The sequence below is a fragment of the Buceros rhinoceros genome, unplaced genomic scaffold, assembly GCF_000710305.1.
Source record: "Buceros rhinoceros silvestris isolate BGI_N320 unplaced genomic scaffold, ASM71030v1 scaffold19932, whole genome shotgun sequence".
Taxonomy (NCBI): Eukaryota; Metazoa; Chordata; class Aves; order Bucerotiformes; family Bucerotidae; genus Buceros; species Buceros rhinoceros.
In genome coordinates, this window is record NW_010398637.1 from 36,389 (window position 1) to 60,509 (window position 24,121).

Sequence of the window (24,121 nt, forward strand, 5' to 3'; positions counted from 1 at the left end):
ATCAGCTGCTCAAAGAATTCAGGTCAATGAATGAATTCTTCTCATAGTTCAAATCTCATTGGACTGTAGTAGTTAGTCTACACTGCCATGTATCAACATTGTGTCATATGTACCAGAACCACTCTATAGTATGTCTTTTTTTTTTTTTCTCCTGCTAGACTGTAACTAGGTGCAGGCCAAGCCTTTAGTTTATTCAAGTAGGTATATTCTGTTTAGCTATTGAGGTATGAAGATTTTGTCAACAGTCTGCATCATCTTCAAGTATATAATTTCTCTGGTCTGAAGTCAACTTACAGTTGAATGCGTAAGACTCCAGTTACTGAACAAGAGTGGTTATGTCGTTCATGCATCTTTGTGATGGCCTCATGGAGGTGTATGTGACATTGGTCCTGTAGCATTTAAATCACAACTGCTGATATTATGAAGGAAGAGACAGAAAAATTTTGAACGACAGGTCTCCTAAGTGTTGAGCTTGTGGTATAAATGTTTGTTTATAAAAAGTTGTAAAACATATTAGCAAGATTAAAAATCATAATGATACTGGCTTGGAGAAAAAGACAATTACTTTCCATGCTTAACTTTGAGGCATTAGGCCAGATAACTTCTGAAGATTCATTTATGCTGATGAAGCAGAGATACATCTCATTAGACTACAGTAGGTTCTGTTGGCAGTTCTTTCTCAGAATATGCAATATTTATACGATGGCAAGTAGTAATCATGACACAGATTAGCATTTGTGCTACTTCTGTGCTGTGTTGGTAGATGCCCTCCAGAGCAAAATAATTATCCTATGATTTAACTTCAGGGAATAAAAGAGACTCTGTCCTTTCCTGCTGCCTTCTTTCTCTTCTTCCCAAAATACTGATAAACATTTTGAGCAATTGGTAAGAGATGTACTGAATCCTGTATTACTCAAGGGTATATTCAGATCTTTTGAAATGTACACTTCTGGGGATGAAAATAGTGAAATAATAGTGTGCATCCAGATTTATGAAACTAAAAATCTGTAGCAGAAAGAAAAGTCTGCTGATTTAGGGGACAGATAAACGTACAGATGATGGGCTTTTTTTAATGGTCTGACAAGTTCAGTTTCCCGTCAGATTGTTGAATGGCTTAAATGTGGTATGTTGTAACCTAAGAGAGGCAGCTAAAGATACTGATTTGGGAGATCAGATCTAGAGAAGAGAACTAGAGAAAGCTAGTTATCGTGTGCCTGTCTTTCAGATTTGTAGCTGTAGAAGACAATGGTTGGTTTTTATACTAGTTTATCTTTCTTTTTTTCAAAATCTGTATTCTCCCTTAAGTGGAAAGGAGCTTTTAGTTGGTACCAGTAATGAAGTTTGCAAAGAACGTGGTTCTCCTATAGCTGCATTTGCTGTGGAACACTGAGTGGACAGACCTTAACATATGTTTCTCAGTAAACAGAAGTAAATGTTTTGTGAAATCACTCCAATTCAACAGGACTATAATTTGAGGTTCATTTCAATGCAGGGGGGAACAGGAACTTGGAAACAGTGATGCTGTAACTGTTGTGTACTTGCTGCAACATTGACACAAACACAAATCTGAGGCTGGGGGGGAAATGGCCTATGGGAATCGAGTCAGGTACAGGATGAAAGAGTTGAGCGAAGTGGTACTGTGTAAGTGGTAGAAAGATTCCATAGCTGTTTTGGTAAAATGTTAAAAAGGAGAAAAGGGCAGAGGGCGAATAAGCTATAATTAGAACCTTTTCCAGCATATCAGGTCATAATGATGCATTAATGTGACACATAGCACACCAATTTTTTTTTTTATAGAATGTGATCCTGTTTGTAGTTATTTACCTTCAGAAGTGAAAGATAATTGTTTAATTGATGAGGCAATTAATTTGATAATTGATTTCTTGGGTTGTTGGAAGATATCTTCATGAATATACTTAGGAATGGAATAATGGAATTGTATTGCTTTTCTGTCCATTTTATACAGCCAGAATTCTAGAGGGAAACTTTTTCTTAAATGTCATAAGTCAAAAGATTTTTCCCGTCTTTAATTCTATGAGCAGTGTTGTGTTCTTAAAATACTGTGGAAGCTCTTAATAAACTGTCCGTGTTACTAGTCATGTACATACTATTGCTAAATTTCAGGAAAATAATAGCTATCTATCTTCCTTCACTCTCTCAGAAGCGATAATGCTTTTTTGTGTGTATGTGTGTGTGTGTTTGAGGGCCTGCTGACCTCAAGACAAGCTGAATATACATTCAGGGGACCTTTGAAAAAACAGTTACAAAGTTTTTGTTTGGTGGGTTTTTTTGCATTTATATATTGATAATATTGTTTTCTTAGACTTTATATTTCTGTATTTGTAGGATGGAACAAAGTTTATTTCCATTGGAGCTCTGTATTCTGAGCTTGTGGCTGTTAGCAGTAAAGGAGAACTCTACCAATGGAAATGGAGTGAATCAGAGCCTTACAGAAATGCACAGGTATGATACATCTTTAAATAATTAATTCAGAATGTATTTGTATGCTTTGAAGATCTAAAATTTTTTTTCTTGTTTCCAAAGAATCCTTCGCTACATCATCCACGAGCCATGTTCTTGGGATTAACCAATGAAAAGATAGTGCTCCTTTCTGCAAATAGCATTAGAGCAACTGTTGCCACTGAAAACAACAAGGTATGAGATGCGTGCTGGTTGCTGAATTCGACAAAGCTGGGGGTTTTTTGGTTACTTGCAGAATATTATAGAGAAATCGATTCTTCAGCTTCATTCATAGTAGAAAATACTTAATTCGTTCATTCATTCCACTTCATACAGATGTAAAATCGAAACAAACTCAACTGGTGTTTTGTAAAAATGCTTGAAAAGTGGAAAAAAATTGCACAGATTTACAGCTGAAACAGCGAAAAGATACTAGTTTTGCATGATTATCTGAAATTATCAGACTTTTTGCAGTTACAGTAGAAACTGACACTGGTTTAAGAATAGAGAAGCTTGTTACATGTTCTGTATATATTTATCAGAAAAACTTAAGGGCATTGAAGCTTTCATTGCGGTAGAGTAAATTATCTAAATATGCTTTACTGCCCAGTTAAGAGTGAACTTGAAAATGATTTGAAGAGGTATCTACACTTGTTCAAATGTTTTTCTGACAGCTCCCCGTATTTTTTTACCTTTTTAATTTTTGTTGGGGACTAGACAGAGGAAATTTTAAAAATCCTGAAGAGCTCTTTTCTGTGGAAAGAAAAGGTGGAGGGGATAAAATTTCAAAGGGAGTATTTTTTTTTTTCTTTCCCAACCAGTAAATATTACAGTAAATGTGCAGCTAAAGTGTTAAGTTTTCCTTTTTTTTTTTACCTACCTTCTCGGTACCTTTCTTCCCTTTTTCTTTAGGTTGCTACGTGGGTAGATGATACTTTAAGCTCTGTAGCTTCTAAATTAGAACATACTGCACAGACCTACTCGGAGCTTCAGGGAGAACGGATTGTTTCATTACATTGTTGTGCTCTGTATACATGTGCTCAACTGGAGAACAACTTGTATTGGTGGTAAGTAAATACTGTGTTTACATACAACAGTTTGGATCCACTGGGTGTCTTCATGCCCTTGGCTCTGAGAAGCATTGCAAAACTACTGAACCACAATTCTGAGTTCTGTAACTCCACACTGGAGCTTAGGTTCCCTTTTTAATGTATATTTATTCTCCTCTTTAAAAGCCTGAGGCTTTTAAATGCAATTATAACATCCTTAAGAGAATAAGGTTATTCTTTTATGAGATGTATATAAATGCTTTAGTATTTCGATATTCATATATATATATATATCTCAGAGAATAACCTTCCTTATGCCTTTCAGGCCTTTATCAGATTGTAAATATGGAACAAGCTTACCCGTGTATGAGGTGCACATTGTTTTGTCAGGCTGTTAGAAAATTCGGTCTGCTAGTTTGTGGTGCAAATCTTAAAGAAGGGAGAAATAAATTCAGATACTTCCTCTGGAGCTTCTTGTTACAGCACTTAGAAACATTGTAAAATATGAAATGTTAGTTTAAGTATTTCAACTAACAATCCAATAATTAGGAAGCCTATGTTTAAAAAACAAAACAACCCCCCAGAACCTCAAAAATAACACTGGCGAAAGAGCTATGAAATTAATTTCTAATTTGAATTAATTCACTGAATATTTCTAATGCATTGCATTATGCATTGTTTTTATCAGTGTGTCGTGACTCATTGCATTACATATCATGCCCAAAGCTCAAGTAGCTTTTAGGCATGGATGGGTTAAACACTTGATGGTGAGTTGGAAATCAGGGCATTGAAAATTGACTCTATGAAACAGCTCTCATTAAATAGTAATAACTCTCTGGAAAATATTAAAATGGAATTGTAGCTAGGCTTGTAAACTTAAACACAGACGCATTTTATTCTAACTTCCGGTCCCAAATCTCAAAATCACAGCTCTGGTTCTTGGCTCTTTTGTAAAGTCACGGCTGATGTACCTCACTTAATTACTCTTAGTATAGACACTAGTAAGCTGTAACATTGGAGATACCTGGCTATAAGAACCTGCCATCTTTAATGCTTTTAGAATTATTGGTGCAATGTATAAAAAGACTCATTAGCATTTATATGTAGTTTTTGAAAGCAATTTATTTATTAACCAACGCATCCTTCCTGAGAGGGCTTAAGTATCAACAGCGATGATTTTATATTTCAACCTGGTTCATAAGCAGAAGCTTCTGTTACTGTTGATATCCTTAGTTACAGTGGTCTGTAGTACACTAGTCAGGATTTCAATTTCCACTTAAAGGACTTAAAGTTACACAGGACTGATGCTTTTCGTGTTCTACTTAATGTGAAGGAGGTTGTAAAATAAAAGCATCAAACTCTATAACACACTGACTAAGATATGAAGTATCAAAATAATAAGCATGCTTAACTGTGTATGTAGGTGTTATTTGCAGCTAAACAGTAGACCCAATTACAAAACAAATGTCCTTTTTTTCCCCTCTCACAGCTAAGTCTGTCGTAAGAATCCTAGACTCCTTCAGCCATGTCTCTAGAGAGAAAGTGAGGCTTTTAGAATTTAAAAACAAAAAAGCTTATCTTGTTCCCCAGTGACTGCGGATTCTGGAAATTCACACTAGTCATGGTCAGGATATCTTCAAGTTCAAAGGGGACAACCCACAACTTGAAAGCTGTGACTGGAGCATACCATACGCCACATAGGGTGTTGCAGCATTTTGGACTAGAAGGAAAGCCATTTGTCAGTGACATATCCTATGTCCTCTTTCTCCTCTTCCTAATAAATTTCTCATTTGGGATGAATTTGAAAGGCAGGGGTGAATATAGAAAAATTATGTCATTGCTACAATTCTTTGAGATTTTGGAGAGGGTGGCATAAAGATTTGTATGTTTGATCATGACTACAATAAGCAGAAGGAATAAACTGTTCGAAGTTATAAACAAAGCATTTCTTTTGTAGCCGTTTTTAAATTAATATGGTTTTGTTTTTCCACAGGGGTGTAGTTCCTTTCAGCCAAAGGAAGAAAATGCTAGAAAAGGCCAGAGCAAAAAATAAAAAGCCGAAGTCTAGTGCTGGTATCTCCTCTATGCCAAACATAACTGTCGGAACCCAGGCAAGTGCAGCTGTCACGAGTGACATTTTTACAATGCTGTATGATGAGTTGACATCCTGGTCTTAGAAACCAAACCAAAACAAATTAGATGTTATTGTTATGAACAAAAGTTGTATCAACAATATGGAATTAAAACACTATGTTTTAATTATATGACTGTAAATTGATCTGTCCTGTTAGTCTTGTTACTGTTTTACAAGTATGATTATTGCTGAAAACATGGAGGAACAAGATGTACTTCTGTTTTAACTTACCTATTGATTCTGTACTGTGAGAGAAAGTATAGAAATACAATTCTCGATAGAACACGTAGCTTTAAGTGATTTGGCATTAAAGTGCATGCAATGTTAGAGTCGAGGTTTGATTTCTTTATGCAGGAGGATAGGCCTTTGGTTTGAAGCCTTTACCAAAAAAGTTAATAGTTGATACAGAGGTCTAGGATTCTTTTGGTGATTAGTGTTAGAACTAGTATGAGAAAAAGCAGCTCCTTCCCAGGGTGCACATTTCTTTTGGTTCCAAATCCATTCTAATCAATTCTGGAATGAGGTTTTTGTTATTAGATGAATTGTTCCTTTTGTGGTTGAGCATCTAAATACTACATATACTACATATTAAACAGTTGCTCTGCTTAAGCTGTTGCTTTGAATTGCACAACAGTCTCTTGTTTTCTAGCAAAGTGCATAGTGCATTATGCTGACTTTCCTCTTCATCTAGTTCTCTAAGTTTTCTTGTTTTTTGACTGCTGATTATGTCACCAAAAAGGTGTATGCATACATGATATCCCTCACTATACTCCATTGGTCTCACAGAAATAAATTTTTCTGTCTGTAGGTGTGTTTAAGAAATAACCCCCTCTATCATGCTGGAGCAGTTGCTTTTTCAATCAGTGCTGGAATTCCGAAAGTGGGTGTGTTAATGGAATCTGTTTGGAACATGAATGACAGCTGTCGATTTCAGCTTCGGTCACCCGAGAGCTTGAAAAACATGGAGAAAGCTAGCAAAACTACTGAGGCAAAGTAAGTGCTGAGAACATGCACGCATGCACAGAGAATGTTTATTTGATATTCTCTTGAATTGGTGATTGATGAAAAATTTAAAAGAAGGAGGTTCAGACTTTTATCAGTTTGAACTTTTTGCCCTCGTTGTAAGATTCTAGCTTTCTTGTAAACTCTGTTACATGTGCAGAAATGCTCACTGCAGGAAAGGTGTCTCAGTTGTGTGAAACCACTATGGAAATGTGAAATGCAGAAGGAATATTAAACAAAAACTTACCTGTGGGGTTCCATAAAGTTTCCAAGACTTCATATTTTAATAATTGATAGTGGTTTTATTAAGGAACTAACGGTTTTCAGGCCATTCTTGATGGCATTGAGAGACCTGTTTCAGCCCCTCGGTAGTTTGAAAAGAAAATCATTGGGTTGACAATTGCTATTTAAATGTTTCTTAAAAAAGATTTAAACCGTTTCAAGGAAAGCTTGAAAAAGTTTAGTAGTCATAGAATTTCAGGTTACTCTATAAAGCTAATAATTCTTCCTGCCTCGCACTGAAATGCATCTAGAGGATGTTCATTTTCTGTTATAATGTATCTGTGCTCAGTTAATGTTATAAAGCTAGTACCTGATTAGCAGCGTAGCACCATTCGCAACATCAGATGTGTAGCCTTGTCAGGATGGTTTTTAGCAAGTGCGGATTAATTTTGTTGAAGTATTATAAAGGAACATGGCTGAGACACACTGACACTTGTGGTGGAAAAGATTTCACCTCTTTCTTTCTTTATTCTAAGTAACACCTTTTATTCTAGACCTGAAAGCAAACAGGAACCAGTGAAAACTGAGATGGGTCCTCCTCCTTCCCCAGCTTCCACTTGTAGCGATGCGTCTTCAATAGCAAGCAGTGCATCAATGCCATATAGTAAGTAATGTGTAGCTCACAGTAACACGAAATATTTGCGTAGATAAGAAGTTTTCATAAAAGGCAGTTGTACAAAGATTCTGTACTAATTTTGGAATCTCTTTTGGTCTTTCAGTCTGAACTGCAGTGTATGTAAAGGTTTTTAAATAATTAGTGAATTGTCAGTGTTAAGTATTAGTATAAGTAGTGGCTGCTTGATGTAAGGTGATATAAGCAAGTGTAACACTTAATTCTCAGAATCAAAAATATCTTTCAGGAGATGATCAGGAGAAAGTGAGAAGGTAAAGTTCTTAATATTTAATTGCAATGTAATAGAGTGTTTCTTTAAGCCCAAAAGTTGAACTTGTTTTGGAAAATTCCTTTTAAGATTAAACTGTTCTTGCACGGCTTGCCTTGCAGGTGAACTTCAGTGCATAAAGCAGTATTTTGTCATCTATTACATAAAATCGCTGAAACTAGACATTCTTTACTAACATAAAAAGGCAGTGAGAGAAGTTTTATAGAACAAGTTGTACTTAAAAATCTAGAAGTCTGCATTAGAGTTTGTGTGACCCATATGTTTATAAAGGGTTAATTGCAATGCTGTGATTTGAAGGAATTGTCTCTCTGCTCCTGTTTCTTGTAATCATCCATTTACTGCAATTTTAAGAAGTGTTCACCTAGAGAATCAAATGGCCTCATTCAGGGACTGAGAATCTCTCATGCTCAGATCTGCAGTACTAATTAAGTTTATTTGCAGAGCTTCTGCTACTGATGTCTTCTCTTTTGCAGTTCTTTCAACTGTAATTTTTCACTGACTAAACTTTGCTTGGGATTTTGAACTAATGTTTGAAGTTAACTTCACATTTAGCTTAGAAGTTCCCTGCTTCTTAATATAATTAATATTATCAACATATTTAATATACTCAATTCAGGAGATGAAAGGTTCTTGTCAGTGTTAATTTAGCTGTGTTACATATTTAAATGTGATGCTGAATGTACTGCAGTTATTGTTCAGATAATGTCTTTGCAGCGAATCTAACTGTATTGCAATTGCTATTAGCCCAAGAAGCTATTTTCTGCCTCATTTGCTGCTCTTCTAGGTGTTTATCTAAAAATCCATATGTAGTAGATGAGCACACCTTTTGTAAGAGCGATGTAAAGTGCTGCAGCAGAGCTGACAATATCAGTGTTTTTACTTGGAGCATGAATACTTCAGCCCTGCCAAAAAAATTCCTGCATCCTAATTATTTGTCTAAACATCTGTAAAAATGGCTTTGTTTGTCAGATAGGCTTTATAAGTGCTAATTTCACAGAAAAATACGGAAGTGGCATGGTAGATTGTTATGTAGCTCTAATTTTTAAAGTCAGATTCTTGTTAACCTCTTGTTAATTTCTACGTTTGTCCATAGGTATTTATTTGAGGGAAGGTTTTGGTGTTTACTGAACACTGCATTTTGATTCTTTAATTAAATATTTCAAATCTCTTTTTTTGGTAATAACTTTTTTGTCTCAGAGCGACGACGATCTACTCCTGCTCCAAAAGAGGAGGAGAAAGTGAATGAAGAGCAGTGGTCTCTGAGGGAAGTTGTGTTTGTGGAAGATGTTAAGAATGTTCCTGTTGGCAAGGTTTGTCTAAAATACGCTGTCCCACCATCTTTGGGGAGAAAGAAAAAAAAAAAAAAAAAATCGTTCCATTTAGACAGGCTGTTTAAAAGAATCATAGTTTTGGGGATGCTTGAGAATGTGTAATGGACAAATAAAAATGCAAGTAAAGCAGTCATACTAGTCAGAAACAATGATAGTAATATACTGAATGTGTTGTGAATAAAATGTGATTAATCTTAAAAACTAGCACTCTGGTACTTTAAGTTGAGCCACAGCATTAAGAAAAGCAGATGTGTTTTTTCCAAAAGATTATTTTTGGTGACTTGAGCAATAGCTCCCACATGTCCAATGAGATTGTGAAGAGTTACGTGTGTTGTGACTGACTTTTACATACACAGCTGAACGTTTGGGTGACCCTTGTGTTCTGGCAACCAAAGAACAGAAATGTTTTCATTAGAAATGGCATGCTTCATTAACATGAATATAAAGTCGTTTGGTTTATTACTCCAGAAAATCTGGAGTTGAGTCCTTGTAATTTTTTCATTTTTTCTCTAGTAAACCTCTGCTCTGACTAAGAGTGCTATAGAGGAAAAGACTCTGTATCTCCTTTGCCATTGTTGTGTGATGGTAGGAGGGATTAGGTCATCTAGATAGTTCTCTGCTATGCTTTTTCAAAAATAAGAGCAAAAGGGAAGTCAGTAAAAGTTTTCCACCATATGAAAATGTTGGGTTGTTTTCTACTTGATTCATAGAAGATTTAAAAAAAAAAAAAAATACCCAGAAGAGGAGATAACTGTCCAACAGAAGGCGGTTGGATTTAGTCAGTTATTTCCTTGGATCCCTAATGGGTTTACTTGTGTGGGAGTGGAAGATTTGCCTTGAGCAGTATCTTTGAAAGGAGGAGGCCCACAATGAATTTTCATTATTATGTTAGGTCATATCTGCAAAACAGACTATGGAGCAACTTAAGTGAAACATTTCTGTTTCTGTAAGTGAGGTTTTGAGATCTAGTTGAAGTTGCTGAAACCATTGTTTGCCTCTCATGCCAGCTTTCGAAAAACCCTGTTGTCCTCACTTGTCCTTCCTGTTTTAGATCCAAAGATTTCCAGGACAGAGATTGTTTTACTGTTTCTGTATACAGTTATAAAGGTGTCTGTCTTTGTGCATCAAGAACTACTATAATAAATACAGAAGAGCTTGAATTTTTATATGTTGATATTTTCACTGAAGTGCTAAACCCAGTAAGTGGGCTGTCTTCTGAACAGTTACTGATGCGTAGCCTGTATCAGTCATCTATGGCAAAGATGCTTTTTTTTTTTTAATGAAGTATACTGTCCTTTTCCAGCGATGTAGGTGGTGCTCACTTTTTAGAGACTACTCGGTCTGTGGTTAATATTGATTTCTAAATCAACAGCCGTTGTAGGAAACAACAGAGGAGAAGCAGGGCTCAGGACCTGCCTTCACTAACTTTTGAAGAAGGGATTTCAGCTGAATATTTTCTGCCAATTAGTGTGCTTTGGCATTGTGGTTTAAAAGAGTGTAGCAGTGGGTTGATAGTAAGGGTAAAGGAGAAAACTGAAACATGAAAATATGTTTATCAATTGTTTATCAATTCCTGGGGTTTTTTTTCTTCTATTAAGAAGAAAGATCAGATCTTACTATGTGATCTTGTATCTCTGTAGTTGAAAATGCTCTAAAAAGGTATTTTGGTTTTGGGGAAAAAAATGTTAAACTTCCATTTTGTTGCTTGCTTTTTTCATTTGTTTGATTCAGTTCTTCTAAGTTATTCCTAAAATGGCAAACATTGTATATGTAGATCTGTAAAATGCTTGCTCCTAATCGATGAAACTTTTGCAGTAGCAATTGAACAGTGTAAGTACATTCGTTCTTTACTAGATCCCACCTGATCTAGTGAGAGGTGTCCCTGCCATGGCATGGGGGTTGGAACTAGATGATCTTTAAGGTTCCTTCCAACCCAAACCGTTCTGTGGTTCTGTGATTCTAGAAGTTAAAGCATCTAAATCCTTTAAGCTCTTGCATTTTACTTTTGTTCATGTGTTTTTAAATGAATTCAGACTTACATAATTTCGGTTAAAGGGGGACGCCGATTTGGTTATTTATCTTGTTTAATGGCAGCCCATTATCCTGCACCTGTGCTTTAGAGTTTTCTATGTCCAGTTGCTATCAAATGTTTCAGTCAAGCTCCTAGTTGCTTGCTATGCCAATGGATAGATTTTTTTTTTTTCTGTGTAGCAGTCAATAGCTGTAGTTGTAACTGTTTTACTATAATCTGCATTTTAGTTACCCTTTGAAGAGGTGAATTTCTTCTCAGCCAAATCTTGATAAACACATTTTCCAGTTTCTAAATATCCTTGATTTTCTTATTTAACCACAAAACAGTAAAGAAAAAAATATTTGGCATGTGGACTCTGAAAGAGTCACCGGAGAGTTTCAGTACTTTAAAAACTGTCTACATTTCTTTGAACACATGAAAATGATGTAAGTAAAAAGTGATAGCACTGAGAGCAGACAGCATGTAGAAGAAAACTTTTAGTTATGGAGATATGTTAAATATTTGAGGATTTTGCCACTTGTTAAGGTGTGTTTCTTCCCTCTACCCTGTCAGTTGTAAATTCGAAACTTAAACAAAATTTCATATGCCCTGCTAGATGTTGACCATTTAGAATCTTCTGTTTTCAGAAACTTACAAAGCTTTTGTAGCAACATTTAGTCATTATTTAAAAAAAAAAAAATTACATCTCAGACTAGATACTGTGGTTGAACCATTGGCCTGTGATTTCAGGCTTACAAGTTAGTCTGATTACCTTAAAAACATGTAAATATACCTTGATTAAATTTTTTGACCAAATCACAATTTTTGCCTAGAGTGTTGACTTGCAAGTCTCAATAGAAATCTTTGTATAGTCTAGATCAGAGTTAATGTTAATGAATCTTTTGACTAGGTCTGAATTTTGAAGTTTTCGCTAATATTCTTGTAGCCATCCATGATGCCCTACTACTGGAACTAGAAATTCTGCTACTAGAGTGACATTTCAGCATATGGGGAGCAAGTACTCTGACTCCATCCACGATAATCTTTGTTGCAAAAAATCAGCTAATATTTTAATATTTGTCAATATATCCTTTCTCTAGCATGCTTGATAGGCTGCACCTAGCTAGAGAAATTGGGAGAAAACATGGAAACGCATGGACTTTTATTACCTACAGTGTATTGAAAAAAATGAGAGATGTTTTTTAATTGTCAGGGACATTTTAAATAAAGTTGATTACCTGTAGATCGTTCATATTGCTTTGTAAGCACTTTCTGTGTGGAAACTATTGAGAAATTAAATTAGGGCCTAATCAAGATTGATGGTTGCTTATATCTAGTTTTGATCAAGCCTCAGAGCATACTAAGATCTTGTTTCTACTCAGAATTAAAACATTGTCTGCCCTTCTTCCTGTCCCCTTCCCTCTTAGCTTTTTTTTTTTTTTTTTTTTTTTTTTTTTTTTTTTTTTTTTTTTTTTCCTTTTGAGAAAAATACAGTCTCAACTGGAAACTCAAAGGGCCTTGCTGTTTGGTGATAGCATAAGATGTTTCTGTATCAAGGAAACCTATTTTGACAGTTCTGATTAGATATGCATGGCAGCAGCTCTTTAGAGAGGCTTACAGAGCCTCAGAAATGACTATGTCAGTGTGGAGTTGCATAAATTACATTTCCCTGGGGGCCAGAGAAAGACACAGATGTATGAAATATGACTGGATAGACCTGACTGTATCCTTCAGTCCTAAAGGACCAATTGGAGAACTCTACCACTGAGTGTAAGGAACGTGTAATAGACCCATAAACCAACACTTCTCTTTTCCACTATGCACAGTCATCTTGAGGAATGAGCACTAAGACTTGTGCAACAGAGGCTTTAAAAATTCTTAGATGGGCCCCTCCCCCCAAAAGAGTCAGTTCCTATTTCTTGTTGTACAAGCTAATGGGCACTTAAAGAAGAAAGAGGCTCAGTGTAGATCTCTTTTATTGAAGTATTAGCTACTATTTTGAACTCACTGACACAAAAATAGCTGTATTGTGTATTCCCCAAAATGATTGGACAAATTAATAAGAGAAAGGTCTATCCAGACTATTGAACATAAAGTTGTTCCGCTGTTTCCAGTAGATAGAAGCTGGAAAGATACCAGGGAAACTTCAGTAGGAACTTTGCTAATCACTTGGTGTTGGTTCCTGTTGGACATAGGATGTTGAAATGGATGGACCTTTGATCTGATTCAGAGTGCCTATGAAGTCATTAAGAAATCCAAGTTTTTAAGATTTCAGTAATTTTAGCAAAGCAACAAGGCTAATGATCAAGAGCTGTAGAATTTTATAAGTTGTTACTGTAAGCTTTTTTCTTTTCCTGATAAAGGTCTGGTTGATTTTGAAGCAAATCAACCTAAACATTTCCTATTCAAAGCTTTTGGTAAAACTGTAATGCGTTCTGTTTGTAGGTGCTAAAAGTGGATGGTGCTTATGTTGCTGTGAAATTTCCAGGCACCTCCAGTAATGCAAACTGTCAGAGCAGTTCTAATTCAGATCCAGATCCTTCTTCTCTTCTCCAGGACTGTAGGCTGCTCAGAATAGATGAACTGCAGGTATGTCTTTGGGAAACATTGAGAAACAAACAGTATTTTGAAATTTCAGCACTGTCTGCTTACTTGCATCTTAAAATTCTACATATGTTTTTAGGTCGTAAAAACTGGTGGAACTCCGAAAGTTCCTGACTGTTTTCAAAGGACACCTAAAAAGCTGTGTATTCCTGAAAAAACAGAGATCCTAGCAGTAAATGTAGATTCAAAAGGTAAGTAGGACTTACCCCATCAGATACTCTGTTGGATCCTCTATTACTTGTCTGTCTTCCTAGTGAAAACAACTATGGTCAAACTATAGTTAATAAAACAGTTGTTTCCGTTGATAGTAGTAATTCCTTAAAAGTGCTTCAATTAGGAGTTCTTTTACTGGATGCCATCAGTAAAAGACATTAACTCTTTTCTTCGTGTATCTTTGAAGGAGTGCATGCTGTTCTGAAAACTGGGAACTGGGTTCGATACTGCATATTTGACCTTGCCACAGGAAAGGCTGAACAGGAAAATAATTTCCCTACTAGCAGCATTGCATTCCTGGGTCAGAATGAGAGAAGTGTTGCTATTTTTACAGCTGGACAGGTTTGTGGTTTTGTATCTCAATCATTTAACCTCACTGCACTTTGCTTCCTCATCTTTGAATGGGATGGTACAGCCTTTTGCCAGGCTATTCCAAAGACTGGCCAAGAAATAGTTCTTCAAACAGGTTATGAAAGACTTGCTGTTACCATTAATATTTCGAGGGTGCAAGGGCGCGATCTGACTTACTTAAGCACTTTTAATAACCTTACTCAAATTCTACCTTGAATAGAAAGTTCCAAAGGGGGGAAAAAAACTTCACAGAGTACTTCCTCTGTTAGTGTAAACTTGTTATCTAGCTATATTTTGGAATTGGGTTGGGTGAAAATAAACACCTAAGAATAAATGGAAGTGTCACCAAAAAAATCTGTATTTGATACTAAAAATGATACATTGAGGTTTTGTACAGCTCTTTCTACAAACCAATGTTAAGCATCTTATTTTGTCTGATTATACAGCTTGATTAAACTGTGCATCCATGAGGAAGGCTGAGAAAAAAATACCAAAACCATTTTAGTAACTGCCACAAACAGGATATACTTTACTTAGGATAGTTGAAGGAAACATCTTTGTCAAAAGAACTGAATTTGTTTCATTTCAATATATTCAACTTCCTTTGGAGCATTTAAGTAAGCTAAAAGTATGGGTACTCCATGTTTCATTGGTAATGTTTTGTAGTGAATGTGTATCATAAAGAAGATACTTTTAATAGCGTTTATTAGGTTAAGCACATTTTGCACGTTCGAGAAAGGGAATCTGATAGTGGAGACAGTGGTGTAAATGAGAATTATAGGTAAATCGTCGTCCTTTTTGGCAGTCAAGCAGAACTGGACCTTTTGTGAAGGTTAATATTTATAAATTGTGGAGACTGAATGATGAAACTTTTTTTCCAAATATAGGAATCTCCTATTATTCTTAGAGACGGAAATGGTACAATCTATCCAATGGCAAAAGATTGTATGGGTGGGATAAGAGACCCTGACTGGCTTGATCTTCCACCTATTAGTAGTCTTGGAATGGGTGTTCATTCCTTAACAAATCTTCCTGCTAACTCGACCATCAAAAAGAAAGCTGCTATTATCATTATGGCTGTTGAGGTAAAATATTTTCTTTACTACAGAATTATGTGCTTTTTTCTCCTGCTGTTATAAAGTAATGCTTAAAGCAGCTTCATATTTAGCTTTTGATCTGTATTTTCACTATTCAAAAAACTAATTTCAACAAAAGATTCTCTTGGAAGCGTGAAAGCACAAACTAATTTATGTAGTTAAGTGAAAGATCCTTTTTGGAGTTACATGGCTTCTATATCAGATTTTTAACTAGTAATATTTTTTTAGGTGTTACTTTTAAGTGTTACCTTTTAACATATACTACCAGTGTACAAGACTCCCTGAAACAATACCTCACCCTAGGCTATATTGACCACCATCAGTGGTCCACCCTGGCCTCCAATCGGGAGATTTGGAGACACACCATACATAACGCTGCTGTCTCCTTTGAGAGCACACGTAGAATCAGTCTCGAGGAGAAAAGACAACGCAGAAAGAACCGTGCCTCAACTGTACCACCCAAGGAGACCTTCCGCTGTGCTCTTTGCAACCGGTCTTGCCTATCCCGCATTGGCCTTTTCAGCCATCAGCGCGCTTGCAGTAAGCGTGGGTAAAGCCCTTCCCGAATCTTCGTCCGCGAAGCCAAGCCATGGTGATGGTGCTATTTTAACAAGCTGTTTAGACAGCTTGTTCTTTAATATGGGACTGTGTCATAATGAAGAAACGATGATCTCTATTTGAAAAACCCCTCCCCAAATCTTCGCCCGCGAAGCCAAGCCATGATGATGACAATGTTTTATGGGTGCACAGTTTTTCTGAGGGATCCAACAACTTGTTTTCCTGTAATCACAATACTTCTTTTTTATGTATTTTTAAAAATCTTACATTTGGACCATTAGGAAATTCTGAGAATCAAGCAAAGATTTTTTTTTTTGCTTGAATCACCTGTATAGTTCATTTCTCATTTGTGGTGCTGTATGAATAATTCTGTGAATTTTTATATCATACTTGTTTAAGGCCATCAGTGATTTGGTGCAGTTCAGTTAGATCAGCTGTGTGCTGTGCTGCCACCAGGAGGTATTGTGTACCTCTTAAGACTGAGATAGATTTCACAGTGGAGTATTCCATCACTGTGGAAAAGCTTGTTATATACAGGGCAAGCCTCCCAGACCTTCAGCAGCCTCTATTTGTTTGCTTCTCAGCGTGTATATCGTTTACAACCAATGTATAAGAGCTAGTTAATGTAGTTCCCATAGTTTTTTTAGTAGTTGTGCCACTTTTTTCATGTTGCATGTAGCCATGAAGTAGGAGTAATCTCTGTTAAGGACTCAGCTGTGAAGCCGGAGGTGCCTTGGTGAGCCTGATAGCTGCTGCTGCTGCTTAAGCCCCTACTTTCCTTTAACTTGCCTGTGTCTGAATGCATGCTGTGTTCTGTTTCTAATAGTGCTGTAATTGAGATGATGTGTATTCTCAGCAGTTCCTGAACCGATCTTCAGCCAATGTCCTAGATTTAGGCTTTTCTGTTAATTTCAAAAATGGAAAACTAGAAGTATGTGGGAAATGTACGTCTGCCTTTAGTATTTTAACTTGTTAAAATATTTTATTCCTTTGAGTACAGAAACAAACTTTAATGCAGCACATTCTCCGGTGTGACTATGAGGCTTGCAGACAATACCTGATGAATCTCGAACAAGCAGTTGTCTTGGATCAGAATCCACAAATGCTGCAGACGTTCCTTGGCCATCGATGTGATGGAAATCGTAATATTCTGCATGCTTGTGTGTCTGTATGCTTTCCAACCAGCAACAAAGAAACAAAAGAGGAAGAGGGTGAGCTCAAAAACATCATGAAAATACTTTGAAAATAAACTTTTTATGCATTTTCAAGAACATTTGAAATAAAGGCTGCATTCCTCATATATGGGTATCTTAAAATTTAGCATCTAAAGTGTGTCCTAGCCTTTCAGAGGTGCTGAGACATTTTATTACTCTCATAAGGATTTATAAAAACTCAATGGTTAAGAATACCAAGTTGTTTTTTGTTGATGGCAAAAAGACAAACTTTTCACATCCATTATGTTACTTCTAGATGAAACAAGTATTTTTCCACCTTTATATCACTAGTATCCCCATTGTATCACTAGTAAACTTTGAAGAGAAATGGTATTTATTATTTTTCAGGTGTTATAGTATATGTTTATGTGTTAGAGTGTATGTTAATGCCTCCAATAAGATATGCTACTTGCAGTTGACATGTATTAAGAAATGTGAAAGAATGAATTTCTGGTAATGCCAGTTACAGCCACCATTTAAAACTCTATTAAAATATACTGTTATGTAAAAAGTATGTTAACAGAGCAAGGTTGCTAAGTCAAGCACTCAGAATTAGGAAATGCCAGAATTAAGTTTGCCCATGTGCTATACGTGGGTATGCGTTGTGAAATGGTCTTTAATTACACCGTCATACTATTTTTTCCACAGGACTACCTCATTCAGTGCACAAGATGGACGGTGCTCACCGAATGGGTAGCTATTCAATATTTCTTTTTATCCTCATCATTCAGTGTGTGGCCCCATTCCTTACTTATTGCACACCATACAAACCCTGCACTGAATAATGAATGAACTTCCTTGTGGGATTTTTGTATGGTGCTGTCATTGAATTTTATTCATTTATAGACCTGAATCGTTACTCATATCCCTATTCATGAAATAGGGGTAATGCTGCAGCTTTCTCATCTCTTGAAGGTGTTAGAGCTTGAAGTTTTTCTGTATTCAAAGCTATTAACTAATTTTGAGGGTTCTGTGTGAGAAGCCTAGGGCCTGATGTCATTTTTTTGAGTAGGTGTTATTTCAAAACTCTTTATTCTAAAGCTGGATTAATAGTAGTTTTAGTTGTTCTGTGAATGTTAATTACTTCTGTGAGTCAGGCACCTTTTAGGTGTCTAAAGATGAGTAAAATGTATCGTGATCATCTGTAAAAACTTGTTTCACAAAGTTCTGTGTGCTGTTAAATGTGACAGAAATAGGTTCCACTTCTCTAAAGTGATGTTCAGTGGCATTAAACACAAGACAGTGCTTCCCCTTCTCCTTGTCAAGCTGTTGCTGCCTTACAACACACCTTCGAAATGTTGCTACAAACAAGGCATAAGCAGTTTGCTCATTGTCCAACCCTTCATCTTTAGTGTGTCGTCCATCCTGTGCACTGATTGAGGCAGGGGTCTTGTTGGGGTGGGGAGCGGATGGGACCAAAACCAACCAAACCAAAAAAACCACAAACAAACATCAACTGTATAACTGAAGATTGTTTTACTATAAGCACACAAGGAAGCTGAAATAAGGATGCATGGGCAAACTTAATCTGACTTTTCCTGATATGAGTGCTTGTCTTTGCAACCTTGACATTTTTTCAGTAACTTAATTTGGATGTAATTTAACTTTCTGAAAGATAAGAAATGTGAACCTGATAAACTTTTAACACCCCTCTGCCTCTCTCTTTCCCCTTGCAAAAATTGTTTTAAAAGGGGATTCATCTTTCAATTCAAATCACATTCACTTTCCACTGTAACTGTTAGTGATGGATATTAGGACAAGCTTATTTTCTGTGCATCATCTGGAGGGCAGTGTTGGCTAACGTTACCATCTGTAAATTATACATCCGTAACTTCCTGAGTGGAACAGTTGCATACAAAATACAGTTACAGTTTACTGTGGGACCAAGGACAGGTGAAATCTCTCTGTTGCAGAGAACATTATACTGCTTTATGTTGCTTGAGGGATCACTCTCTAGAGCTGTGACCCCCTGTGTTGAGAGGTCCAGAAGTACTATATGATGGGTCATGAGTCAAGAGAACTAGTGCATCTTAGAAGGGAGTACAGCACAAATACAGTGGTAATTCATTTACAACTGCAGGTCAACTAGTATAGAACTAGGGGCTGTGAGAATAACGTGCAAAGTGCTTGATTGTCGTGTGCTGTGGGTAGTAGGTAATTTTTGTCTAAAACCTGTGGATGCTTGAGAACAAACAAAACTGCAAGTAGTGATGACTTGATCTAAAGAATAAACATACTACAAAAGTTGACAAGCACCATTGAACTGCCTTATTCTATGAACTCAAAATTAAAGGTATCAATAGTATATTCTTGTTTAAAAAGGAAAAAAACCTAGGAATTACCCAGGTCTTACTACTGTCAGTGCAGAAAATAATGCGTGCAGAGGATGGTGACTGTCAGTTTGAAAAGCCTTTAAATGGAAAGCAGGCACTAGCCACAGCACCTTTGAGACATGTCCTGGAAGAACAATCAGAGTCACTTTAAGGTGATTTTTTTCTTTTTTCAGAAATAAACCTTTTTCTTCTAGTTAGTACAAAAAACTGTCTTTCACTCTGTTGAAAGGAAAATTTCCCTTCTTCTGGCTTGTATTATGCTGAAAATGGTTTCTTGCAGTTCTTTCTGGATCCATGGCTGTAGTGATTTGTAATTTGCTATGTAGTGGCTATGCAATCTTTGTCAGAGAAGCAATGACTGCTACTCTGTGCAAACCTTGTACAGCTGACTTTACTGCTTTATCACTGTATTTATCTTGCAGCTAAATAAATCTACATTAGGCCTTTGATTCAGGTGGCTGCTTCAAGTTAAACTGCAGCTATGCAGCTAGGCACTTTTTTGTATTCTCTATAGCACTTGGCACCATTTGGTCCCTGTTATGACTAGGACCTTTTAAGGTGTTATGAGGCTTAGGGCTTTAGATGTTCAAAGAAACGCTCATTCTTTCTGACATAAATTGTGCTACTTTATTATACTCATTACACAGTTCTCCTAAGCGTGCTTATAAGTAGAGTTGCATACCTTACAAGCCCACAGCTTTGCACTGTTTTTCATTGTAAAATGCTCATTGTAAAATGTATGGGAGTAAAGTAAAATGTTTGTGGTGTTCTAGATGTTTTGGTTGTCATTACTTTTGAAGCCTTGACTCAGCAAGAGTCTGGAATCAGCTATTTGATAGGTCCTTGTCTCTTAATGGTACTGAAATCTGAAAGCTTGTTCTAGAATTCACATGCCTTGAATTCCCTTCCTTGATGGCCCTTCAGAAACCAAACCCTGTGAGAATCATGATTAAGTTCATCCAAGATGAGCTTTCATATACAAAATAAAAATTCGTATATGAACCTACCCATGCCCTCTAAATTTTAAAGAATACCACAGGAAACATTATATGATTTGTGACACTTCATACTTTATATTCCTTCCTTATAAATTTCCTAAGTGAAATTTTGGCAGTAACAGTTTTCTTAATTTTTCAGAAGCAGAGCGCTCTGAAAGGAATACATTTGCTGAAAGGCTCTCGGCTGTGGAAGCTATTGCAAATGCAATCTCCGTTGTGTCAAGTAATGGTCCAGGAAATCGGGCAGGATCATCAAGCAGCAGAAGGTAAACTGCCTAATGCTTTCTTCTTCTTTTCTGTCTGCTAATTTCCCGATTAATTGCCAATCTCTTATTAATTCTTTCCTTCAGGCCAGTATAAGAATAGGCTCTATTGGTAATTTAAGGTCAGGTTTCCCTTCTGAAGTACCGAACTAGAGCTCTAGTGGTGTTTTTGAAGCCTTTTCTGTCGTGAGAACTAATGGTGGGATATTTCTAAACTAATTTGGTTTTCTAGGGTTGGGGAATTGTCTCTTCAGTTGTAAATCAGAAATGCCCTCCCCCCCCGCCTTGTGGGGAACGGGAATTTGAGGATAAGCTCTAGTGTTCTTTACCAAGGAGAATTCAGTATCACTGAAGTATAGTAGTGCCCAGGCTGGTTTTAAGAGAATTCCTGAGGGAGTTGGTGACTTAGGCAGATGAAAAATACTGGGATCAACATAACACCAGTGGGGAAGGACTGAAGTTGATTCTTTTTATCCTAAGCAATCATTGTTACAGTGGTAGTCCATTATATTCAGCTGGCTCTGAAGGATAGGTTTCTGACTGACTGTGACAGAATCCTAATTTCTGATGAAATTTCTGTTCTTCCTCTTTCCATGATGGTAACTGCATGGTGCTCACATCGAGATAATTTGTCACTATCTGCCCTGAGTTCTAGTCATTTCAGATCACTCTGGATGAGGGCATGGTACAGCTTTTTTACTTAGCTCTGTACTCAAAGCAATTGACATGAAATGATGTCTTTATCCTTCCGAAGCTACCGTCCTCATCACTGTGATTTCTTTGACATGGTAGGTAAGGGCTGAAGCTTCCCTCCCACATTCCATAGGAGACATTACTTCTAAGAGGAAGCGTGTTTTAAAGAAAAAAACCAACCAAACAAACAAAAAAACCCCAACACAACCCTCAAAAAAACACCACAAAACCTCCTATATGTTGGTACCTCATTGTATCACACTGAGTTCTTTGGTTTCTACCTTATTCCTGACACCTTTTCCTCTAGTAAGATGATACAGAATTTCTTGAAATTGTCTGCTGACTGTCCTTGGTAAATTAGTACTTTCATGTCCAATAGCATTAAACAAATAACTCCTTCCAGAATTTTTTTTTTCCAAGCCCCATCTTTATTCTTTCATTAACCTCTTCTTGCAGTTAGGTTTTAAAAAACAGCAGCAACAAGAGCAACTCCTTGCACAAGCCTAACACCCCTGGCAATGAGTTTGGGGTAGAAGGAATGTCAAATAGCGGTAATAATGCCCAGCAGCTGCTGCTCCTGCAAGAGGCGGTGCTGTGGTGACTAGGGATGCATTCTGAGCTCAAATCTGTCTTGATACTTGCTGACTGACTCTTATTTCAAGGTCATTGTATTTTGTTGGAATAATGGAATACAGCAATGAAAAATACCTCTTCGCTCATTCTTGCTGAAGAAAATGGAGATTTGGGTTTCGAATCCTTTTCCAGGGTGAAATTCTGCTGTAAAATGTTCTGGTTATAAAGGAAAATGAGTTTTGTTTTTTTTGTTTTGTTTTGTTTATCTTGCTTTGGTATTCAGTTTGAGATTAAGAGAAATGATGAGAAGATCCTTGAGAGCTGCTGGATTGGGCAGACATGAAGCTGGTGCTTCATCGAGTGATCACCAGGACCCTGTTTCTCCACCAATAGCTCCTCCCAGCTGGGTTCCAGATCCTCCTGCAATGGATCCAGGTAAGTCTGCTCATGTATCACATTAGACTGTAGAATGAGAGATTTAATAAAGGAACTGATGTCTTTTAAGGTAAATCACTTGGATTTCAGTGTAGACTGAAATAGCTAATGTCATTGAGGTAGTAAGAGATCATTGAGATAGCTTTAAGATTCCTCCAAAGACTTTTAACAGCTGTTTTTAAATCCGGTATGTGTTTTTTCTGATACTGGTGTCAAACTTGTGTGAAGTGTGGTTTGTAATGTTGAGTTGCATTACTGATCTAGGAATGTGGCCGTTTGTAGGAAAGAGTACCAGTTAATTACAGAAAACCTGCAGTGTGTTAGACACTGCAGAAAGAGCATGTTATTAGGGATGTTTTTCTATATTGATATACATCCTGCTGTTCTGTTTACTGAAAGATGGTGACATTGATTTTATCCTGGCCCCCGCTGTGGGATCTCTTACCACAGCAGCGACTGGTACCAGCCAAGGACCTAGCACCTCCACGATACCAGGTGAGGACGTACTGCTTATCTGATTACGCTTTAGAAGGAAAAGGATTTCAAAAGCTGTCTTTGCTTGCCCAGGCTTTCTGCATGTGGAAATGCCTCTTATCAGATGAAGATTGGACTGAAGCAGAATTTCACAAGTGCGCAGGAAGTAAACAAAGCACTGTACTGTGTTTTATATAAAAGTCTCTTTTACCTGGGGAATGACAAATTTGTAAAAATTTGGTAATCACGATGAATTAGGGATTACTGTCTGTTTTTCAGAACGTGGTTTGGAACTGAAATTTACAGTACTTCAGTGAAATGTTGCTGATACTGGTAAATGACTGAATAGTCAAGCTACTAATGAATCACCCCAGTGAAACATTGGATTATTTGCTTTTAATAGGTAGAAATCTTTTAAGAAAAAATGTTTCTCTGCAATTTTTTTTTTCTTTATTGTAGGTCCTTCTACTGAACCATCTGTAGTGGAATCAAAGGATCGGAAGGCAAATGCTCATTTCATACTGAAATTACTATGTGACAGTGTTGTTTTACAACCTTACCTTCGAGAATTGCTGTCAGCGAAGTAAGGATTTTCATATAAACTCTCACTATCCTTTGTAATATTATATTACCTGAAATTTATTACACAGAAGCCTTTGCAAAAAGGTTGCTTAAAGGTGCATTGGTTAAAATGGAGAATGTCAGATTATCGGCTGTATTTGTGTCCTGCCATTCTGTTTCACAAAAGTAAAACAAATAAGAGTGCTTATTCACTCCAAGGTTTTTATTTTCTTTGCTGGATAAAAAAACTGGCTGGATGGCCGAGCCCGAAATGTGGGGGTGAATGGAGTTCAACCCATTTGGTGGCCAGTCACAAATGGTGTCCCCCAGGGGTCTGTATTGGGACCTGTTCTCTTTAACGTCTTTATCAATAATCTGGATGAGGGGATCAAGTGCACCCTCAGTAGCTTTGCAGATTACACCAAATTAGGTGGGAGTGTCGATCTGCTTGAAAGTCAGGAGGTGCTACAGAGGGATCTGTACAAGCTGGATTGATGAGCCGAGGCCGATTGTATGAGGTTCAGTAAGGCCAAGTGCCAAATCCTGAACTTGGGCCACAACAATCCCCTGCAATAGTACACGT

At 36.9% G+C, this 24,121-nt stretch overlaps 1 protein-coding gene across 1 annotated transcript in view; it reads left to right on the forward strand.

Moving 5' to 3' along the window:
* Positions 1–24,121, forward strand: part of UBR5 (ubiquitin protein ligase E3 component n-recognin 5) — a 68,142-nt gene that overhangs the window by 17,911 nt on the left and 26,110 nt on the right. Inside the window, exons 9-25 of the mRNA XM_010131176.1 lie at positions 2,347–2,463; positions 2,545–2,655; positions 3,373–3,527; positions 5,503–5,620; positions 6,452–6,636; positions 7,422–7,531; positions 9,027–9,139; positions 13,617–13,760; positions 13,855–13,966; positions 14,176–14,330; positions 15,227–15,424; positions 16,995–17,205; positions 17,857–17,901; positions 20,679–20,805; positions 22,352–22,503; positions 22,903–22,998; positions 23,437–23,560. Coding sequence (XP_010129478.1) covers positions 2,347–2,463; positions 2,545–2,655; positions 3,373–3,527; positions 5,503–5,620; positions 6,452–6,636; positions 7,422–7,531; positions 9,027–9,139; positions 13,617–13,760; positions 13,855–13,966; positions 14,176–14,330; positions 15,227–15,424; positions 16,995–17,205; positions 17,857–17,901; positions 20,679–20,805; positions 22,352–22,503; positions 22,903–22,998; positions 23,437–23,560 — 2,273 coding nt within the window. The remainder of the gene's footprint in view (positions 1–2,346; positions 2,464–2,544; positions 2,656–3,372; positions 3,528–5,502; positions 5,621–6,451; positions 6,637–7,421; positions 7,532–9,026; positions 9,140–13,616; positions 13,761–13,854; positions 13,967–14,175; positions 14,331–15,226; positions 15,425–16,994; positions 17,206–17,856; positions 17,902–20,678; positions 20,806–22,351; positions 22,504–22,902; positions 22,999–23,436; positions 23,561–24,121) is intronic.